This window comes from Solea senegalensis, linkage group LG15, assembly GCF_019176455.1.
Source record: "Solea senegalensis isolate Sse05_10M linkage group LG15, IFAPA_SoseM_1, whole genome shotgun sequence".
NCBI classification, from domain to species: domain Eukaryota; kingdom Metazoa; phylum Chordata; class Actinopteri; order Pleuronectiformes; family Soleidae; genus Solea; species Solea senegalensis.
In genome coordinates, this window is record NC_058035.1 from 10,954,878 (window position 1) to 10,963,494 (window position 8,617).

Here is an 8,617-nt window from a genome sequence, read left to right on the forward strand (position 1 = left end):
CATTATCACCAAGTGGCAAAAACAACAGCAGCATTTACTGAGTTCTTGGTTCTTTTTATAGCCCAGCAATGAATTGCTTTTGGGTTGTAGAGTAACTGAGAGGATGTTAACCACAGTCACCACAGATTGTAGATGAGATGTTATGGCCCACTTATTGTTTCTGTGTTGTATTAATGAGTATTTGTGTAAGTCCATGTGTTAATGTTAATCTCTTGTGCTTGAATAGTGTACATTCGCTTTAAATTGGAGCCAGAGAATACAACGGTGTACCAAGGTCAAACAGCCATCCTTCACTGTCAGGCCACTGGTGACCCAGAGCCTCACATCCACTGGATGGTTAAAGACAAGATGCTGGACATCAGTAAGAACAGGAGGTAAATGAGACCACATTCCAAATTGAAATGATTGCTGTTTAATGTCTCCTCTTAAATTACTTTTACTCATTTACACACAGTAATTTAGTACAACTCTTCACATTCATTAAATCTGTCTTTCTCTTCACAGAAACGCATTCACGCCTTTTTTTGAAAACATTTCCAAATTCCACTAATGAAAATATTGTGATCACATCATTATTTTGGCTTGCAAAATTTACTAAGTCTTTCCCTTTTTGTTTATGGATATATCAGCACATTTTTACATGATACTCTTTTCAGTAGCCAAAATTGGTCACTCAAGCTACTTCAGGATCTGTCTGATATCCACTTCCTTTCTCCTCCGTCTACTCTCCTAACATCATTCAGCCAATCCTGTTTTAATTTTCATCTGTGCTTCCGAATATCATCACTGACGTTAAACTGCTGCATTTGTTCTTCTCTCTTTGTTCTTCACTTGCGCATCTTTAAATCAAACATTGAAATACCATATATTGATGCTGCTTATGCCAAAGATCGTATCTGCTCGAGAACATGTCGGATTTATCAGTGTGTTGTGTGAGCAGTTACCATGTGATTGTGTCTTTCTACTAATGAATCCTGGACATCCACACCTCTGCCTTCTTTCAGGTTCCAGACGATGGATAATGGTTCGCTGTTGATTAGAGATGTCACAACGGATGACACGGGCAGATATACCTGTGTAGCCGGAAACAGCTGCAGCATCAAAGACCGCGTGGCTCAGCTGTATGTAGTGGGTGAGTTTAACAAACAACACCACACACATGTTCACACATGCTTCCTTTATCAGGTACAAAGGTGCACACGTGGGTCATAAGCCAGGATAGCAAAGTGTAGCATGAAGGCATTGATTCAAGCTCCTCCCCCTCACCTGTCATTCATCTCGACAGGTTAATAACCACCTCCGTGTTTCTGACGCCACAGCTGTCTCTAAGGTGATGGAAATGGGGCAGACATTAGATCTTATAATGCTTCATACTCTGTGGCTCCATGTCTGCAGTAGCAACAATTAGCAGCACAGTATTCTACATTAGTGCAAAGTAGGAGACGCGTGGATTTAAATGTTTGTTGTAGTTTCTCATGATCAGTGTGTGGAATTGTGAAAGGGGCAAATTCACAAATTGCTTTGACACAAGTGATTTTTCACAAGTGAGTTATTCTGGTTATGACTGCAGTAAGTAAATAAGTGGTGGATCTGACAAAGTAATCCACATTAACTACTTGCATCCACTTTTCCTGCTCTCACTTTCAAAAGCAACAAAATGTGGTTTCATCATGTAACAGAAGATGTTGTGTTGATTAAAGGCGGGTGTGTAAATGATAACGTATTTTAGTCGGCCATAATTGTTGCCTCTGTCCAGCAGACAAACCAATGAGTTCCAATGATTTGGACGAGGACAAGGCTCCTTACAAGATGATCCAAACCATCGGCCTGTCGGTGGGAGCAGCTGTGGCCTACATCATTGTAGTGCTGGGTCTCATGTTCTACTGCAAGAAGAGACGCAATGCCAAGAGACAGCAGAAGGGCCAGGACGGAGAGGAGCCAGAGATGGAGTGCCTCAATGGTATGAATGTCTGATGGAGATCCTTGTTAATGGGGCAGCTGTAAAAGCAGATATCTGCTGCCATCTTGTGTTTATCCTTGGTATTGTACTTATCATTTAAAATGCAATAAGATAAAGATAAATTTGACATCATTGACTACGAATACTAAGAATACTATGGCAGTGTTTAGACCTTGTGTAACATTCCCCACACTGTGCACAGGAAGTGATTTGTTTTTAAAGACAGATGGAGGCAACAGCAGCATTGCACTAGTAAAGTGAGACAGCTGCAAACAGGTTGGATTTGGATTGAAAACATAAAGAAGCACTCATGAAATGTTTTGGGGTAATTTCTCAGATTTTCCAGTTTTCACATGAATGACATAAACATCAAAAGAAATCACCAGACGTTTGCTTTAAATAGTCAATATACCAGTATAATAAGTGATCGCATGGAGTTGGTATGTTTCTTTTGTGGATCCACATATCTCAGTGCACTGAACATTGATGATGTTGTGTGTTTGTCATGTTCTTCAGGAGGAGCTGTTCAACAAAATGGCCACACCACTGCTGAGATCCAGGAAGAGGTGGCACTCACCAACATGGGTACCATGGCAACAACGGAGAAACGGCACAGCCATGTCAACAACGATAAGCTCCACTTTCCGAGGGCAAACCTGCAGACAATCACCACTTTGGGTAAACTTGTTAAATCTGTGCCATATTTGTGTGTCCGTCTCATCAAACATGTCTGGCGTTGATGTTTTTGTTTTTTTGGGCCTCTGCTCTGACATTTCCTCCGTGGTGTGTGTGGATGTTTCTTCAGGTAAAGGGGAGTTTGGTGAGGTGTTGCTTTCCAAAGCTATGGGTATTGAAGAGGGCCAGGAGGAAACTGTGGTGCTGGTGAAAAGCCTGCAGACCAGAGATGAACAGCTGCAGCTCGACTTCCGCCGCGAAGCTGAAATGTTCGGCAAGCTGAGCCACCCCAACGTTGTCCGCCTGCTGGGCCTGTGCAGGGAGGCAGAGCCTCACTACACCATCTTAGAGTACTATGATCTGGTTAGTAGACCAAAGCATTTTATCATCTTAATACATGTGTTCGTTTCTAATGTCATGCTCTTGTTTCGCTTTTTTCAAACCAGGGAGACCTGAAGCAGTTCCTGAGAATTTCCAAAAACAAGGACGACAAGGTCAAATCTCAGCCCATCAGTACCAAAACCAAAGTAAGTCATTAATAGCCTGGCATTTCCTTCAAAAACAGTGCTTTCTTTACACCTGCATATTAAGTAGGAAGCTAAAAGCAGGAGACAGTTAGTGAAACGAAGCATAAAAGACTGAACATGGCAAACAGCTTTTCTGGCTGCTCACTAATTATTACATAATGTGTTCTGTGGAGAGAGAGAAAAATGAGAAGTGGTGGGTTTAGTTGGAGTTATGACAATGTCGAAGACTTTTGTCATCGCTGTGAGGTTGCCAGGCAACGAGAACTCTTTCAAAATGTTGAAGTGATGCAACCAGGGCCGGAGTGGAGCCAATTTTCAGCCCAGGAGTTTCATGCCCAAGACCAGCCCACTTTTTATTGCAAATGAGTTGAAGTGTACTGTCATGGAGCATTTAGTATGGACATATTTTAACAGGCAGAGTATAAGCAAACATTAAATAATATAAATGATGTCTTTGCTGCTGGTCTGCTCTGGTCTCCGTCCCGCTCTCTTTTCCTCTTCTCTCAGCAGCAGACTCATCGTCATCGGTTCTGAAACAGAACTTTGACCAATGATTTATTTCATCATTTCAGTTTAACATATTCTAATAAATATATTGTCCTAATAAAGCCGATTGGACGACATGAATATTAACAAGATAGATTCATTTTGATGTACCTTTCAGAGCTATTTTCATTTGAATCTACAATGTAAACAATGGATAATAGATGACTTACATTAATCATATTATACTTAAAATAAAGACATACTCAATTTACTGAGGCATTAAATATTTAATCTATCTATCAATCATCATCATAACATCATATTCATTGGATAGAGTATGAAAGATATGATATGATCGAGTCTCATCGCCTCTCTCAACCTTGACTCGCCTGGTTGTGTCGCACGTGAACGTCACATGTACTTTTATATCACAGATTATGGTTTTATGGTTATATTGTTTCCATCCAGAGCAGTGACCCAACAGGTAAACAGTCCACTGGGAATTCTCTTGATTCTCCCGATTTGCCACTTCAGTAGTTTCTTCTTATATGGCAGATAAATAAAGAGTGACTTGACACATTTGACAGACCTTGACAGATCCTGTGTTGAGTGTTTTTCTGTCTCCATTTCAGGTTTCCATCTGTGCTCAGGTGGCTCATGGGATGGAGCATCTCTCCAATCACCGCTTCGTTCACAAAGACCTCGCCGCTCGAAACTGTCTGATCAACAGCAACAGGCGTGTCAAGGTGTCATCGCTCAGCCTCAGCAAAGACGTCTACAACAGGTTTGTAAAAATAAAAAAACAAACACACACATTAAACTAATTCATTAAAATGAAATTCAGTCTTCATCCTGACAAATGTGAATTGTTTTCATTTCCTCACCATTTCTCTTGTGTATATGAACACAGCGAGTACTACCACTACAGACAGGCCTGGATCCCACTGCGCTGGCTCCCATCAGAGTCTGTGTTTGAGGACGACTTCTCCACTAAGTCTGATGTGTGGGCTTTTGGAGTGTTGATGTGGGAAGTGTTTAGTCACGGGGAAATGCCGTATACTAAACTCAGCGATGATGAGGTGCTGGAAGGTCAGTATGATGATGATGATGATGATGATGTAGTGGTTTGATTTAGCACACAATTAAAACCAGGTGTGGTGGTATTTCTGCAGAAATTGTTGGCAAAACTCGTTAAATGTCGGACAGATTTAAGAAAGAGGGTGGTGGGTGAGAAAATATCAATTCCTTTAGGAAGTTAAGACATTTAATGTGTCGTAAAGTCGTCTAATTTTGTAGTTGTTTTTGTGCCATGTACTCACCCGAAACCCCTTAGTGTACCATAGTGATGCAGACCAGCTCAGGCTTGGACGTGGGTGACATTCACGCTGTTGTAGGAAGAGATGAGATATTTGTGACACAGTTGGAGAATTATGTCTTTGAAATAGCTTAAAATGGCTACAGCACAAATGTGTTGTTAAGATAAGATAGTCCTTTATTAGTGGGGAAATTAACATCATTACAGCAGCAAAGACAGTACAAATAAGCATAATAAATAATAAACAGGTATTACCAAAACAAAAGTACAATATATAAAGATATTAACACAAACAAAAGTTAAAATAGAATGTATAATGTACAATATGGACAGTAAAATGACTGTCGGATTGATGCTCAACTTTGTGATATCGATATTAGACACAAAAAAGTGATATAGTGCCATCCTTCATTGTAAGTTGATGTACTATCATCTAAATGATCCTGGAGACATTGTTTGATGCTTGAAATCCTACATTTTGTTGCTTTAAGAACAAGAAGCCTCTCAGTTTAACCTCCTTCTCTGCTCCGTTTACACTCTTCTAGGTCTGAAGACGGGGAAGCTGAAGCTTCCCATTCCAGACGGATGTCCCTCCAAAATCTACAAGCTCATGGTGCGCTGCTGGGCGCTGAGCCTCAAAGAGCGCCCGTCCTTCACCGACATCGTCCACGCTCTGGGAGAACTGCCCTCTGACAGCAAAGTCTGAGAGAACAGTCACCCCCCCCCGACTCCAGAGAGGAACTTTTTTACCAATGTCGTTCCCTGGAGCCAAACAACAGACAGAAATGCTGGATACAAGTCTCACATTTCAGGGAAGAGGGTTGAGGAAAAAACACTTAATATATGCATTTCAAAAACGTGTGTGTGTGTATAAGACTTCTTTTGCTATATCAGTGGGAACACATGTGCGTGATGGCTTGTGGTAAGCAGTGACAGGAATTTACGTCTGCCTTGGATGACTCTCCCCTCCAGTTCCTGTCTGTGGTTTTAATCGTGACCCTGCCTGCCTGCCTGTCTGTCTGTCTGTAGCCGCTCTTTCCCAGAGACACTTTGATTCATGGAGCCTCACAAACCTTTAGTGCCTCTAACCCTCTTACACACACACACTCACCTAAATTTCCAACTGCGTTGTGGGGATTGTAATTTGCTCGGATTAAATAGAAATTGGTTGGAAGTTGGAAGAAGAAAACCCCTGAAATTTAAGTTCACTGCTCTGTTAAATCCTCAGTATTTGCTTATAAATTGAAAAAGAGCCCTGAAGAAGAAAGTGTGGGATATAATGTGACTAGAGTGGACTTTGTTTCCTAAATATTCCGTCATTCAACCACACTCGAGTTGAGTGAGACTTTTTCAGCTGCTCTGCTTGAACTTACAATCCAGTCAGCTGCTTCCTGGGTCCATCACCACCACCACCACCACCTTCAGTCTGGAGGAGACACCATCTACTCTGTTCATCAGGGACTCGCCACCTTTCTCCAGAGTGTGTGTGTGTGTCTGTGTGCATGCACACCACTCAACTCGGTGAACTTTTGAAGTGGAAGTGGGTTTCTACGAAGGTCTGTTCAATGTTATAACGACGCTTCAGGAACAAAAATCTACTACATAGCCAAGGAACATGATGAATGGATGAGACTGTACAAGCATGGGCTTTGTACATTTGTAATGAGTGTGTTCTGTTCTTGTATTAACTTTGAGGTGCTTATCGGTCATTACCCGTGGGTAAGAATACCCATTATTCCACATTACTATCATCATGTCGTCTCAGTTGCAGGGACGCAGCTGTTGCCTGCAGCGCTATCTTCAGAGGTCCAATCACAGTTTCCCCTCCCGGTCCACTTGTTTTTGTACAAGGTTGCAAAGTGGACCCGCACACCAGGCAATGTGTACATAATGTAGAAGCCATGCACTAACTTCACTTAAAGGAATATTCCTCTTTATCTGTATCATGTCATGTAGAAGGACTTGCAGGTGCCTGTTTATTTATGATGAAGGTCCTGTGTTGTTTTTTTGTGTGTGTGTGTTTTTTTACTATGCTTATAATAGAAAGGTACTTTCTCTGATGGTATGTGTATTCATTCTCATGGTCCATCAGTGTGTGTTCAAGCTGTCAACCAGCTGAATATGCTAACACAAAGTACAAAGGAGGTCAAAAAGAGTGACTGCTGGTCACAAGTACTCATGTAAGTGCCTGGTAAATGAAATGAAGGATTATCTTAACTGTTTCCCTCTTTTTTTACATTATCTAATCAAATGCAATGGCCTGTGTTTATGAACTTGGTTTTTTTATACGTTGTTTTTAGTGTAAAGTCTTGTTTTTATGAATGCTAGGCACTCACACCTAGGCCTCTTTTTTAATCTGCTTCAGCAAATGTTCACAATAATCACAGATATACACAAAAGTATACATGCTGCTGTCAATAAAGGTTCACAGTGTTTTTACCCATTGTGCTGTGATTAATGCTGTGGATGACGACACTGCGTCTTCAACAACCACATCACTGTCGGTTTCCAGCGTTTTTGTTTGTTTTTCTTTCAGCTTGGTTTGAAAATCAACTTTCTAGTCATAAAACTGCGGATACATCGCGGTGAAGATCCTCTTTTAAATGTGGTATTTTGCATGTTGTGCATTTTAAACCAAAATGTCCTAAGAAAAGGAGATTCGATTTACTCATAGCTTCATTATTTGTAAAAATGTCACTTCATAGTCAAGTGGAGAGTTTTATTTATGGCATTTGGTTTTCGTGTAATGTTATCTCTTCAAGTTGATTTTCAGTGTCAACAACAGCTGACGGCAGCTCAGAGATCCTCTCATTTGTGTCACTGAATAAGGTAAAGGTGTGGTGAAACATGTCGGACATGCACTAACTTCTATAATTCACCACTAGGGGGTGATGTATGTATTCTGTGAGTTTTATTATTTATTTATTTTGCCATAAAACCCTAAGAGGTTGTCAAATGTTCCACATAATCAGGTACACTTAACATTAACCATTTCACAGCTGCTAAATAATGTGTTCTTTGAGTTTTGTCATGGTGTCAACTTACTTTATATTCCAGCCTAATTTTGTAAATGTGTCGCTCAATAGATTGTTGCAACTTAATCACAGCGCTACTCCACATATGCAACATTAAACCACGAGTGAACAGCTTTTCATTCACTCATTCACATAAAAATACATACTATGACAAACATGATTAACTCCATGACAAGTGCAGCCACATTTCAGGGGGCCCTTGTTGTCATATAAGAGTTTATGCAAATGAGCAAATAACAAACAAACATTGAGTGTGAAACTACTTTTTAAAATGCCACAATACATGTGTGATATTTGTTTAAACGTGCCTGGGTACGTGGGGTGGGGTTTGTTGCAACATCAAAAACATCTAAATGAGGCGGCGCACACTGAAGTACATCTTTGAAAGAGAAGCTGGAAAAGATGTGATGAGATCTAATAGCATTAGAAAAAGCCCTGTACTTAGTTTTAATGTCAGTCAACAGTGGAAAAGGTGGAGGAGTTTTTGAAATGATGTCACATCAGTGTATTAAATACAACCTGCATACAGGTCCTTTAGAATAGTAAGTACAAGTAATTATAGATGTAACCCAGCCTAAACAGGTGTGTTTCAATTTTCTTTAAAAGGTGGGTGTGTACT

At 40.6% G+C, this 8,617-nt stretch overlaps 1 protein-coding gene across 2 annotated transcripts in view; it reads left to right on the forward strand.

Annotated features, from left to right (window-relative positions):
* Positions 1-7,402, forward strand: part of ptk7b (protein tyrosine kinase 7b) — a 67,059-nt gene extending 59,657 nt beyond the window's left edge. The window contains exons 12-20 of one of the 2 annotated variants that reach the window (XM_044045971.1): positions 227-374; positions 1,005-1,132; positions 1,757-1,960; positions 2,477-2,638; positions 2,766-2,998; positions 3,082-3,162; positions 4,281-4,432; positions 4,559-4,737; positions 5,509-7,402. In XM_044045971.1, the coding sequence (XP_043901906.1) occupies positions 227-374; positions 1,005-1,132; positions 1,757-1,960; positions 2,477-2,638; positions 2,766-2,998; positions 3,082-3,162; positions 4,281-4,432; positions 4,559-4,737; positions 5,509-5,669 (1,448 nt within the window). In that variant the 3' untranslated portion in view covers positions 5,670-7,402. The remainder of the gene's footprint in view (positions 1-226; positions 375-1,004; positions 1,133-1,756; positions 1,961-2,476; positions 2,639-2,765; positions 2,999-3,081; positions 3,163-4,280; positions 4,433-4,558; positions 4,738-5,508) is intronic. The other variant, XM_044045972.1, reaches the window with a different exon arrangement.
* Positions 7,403-8,617: the final 1,215 nt, after the last annotated feature.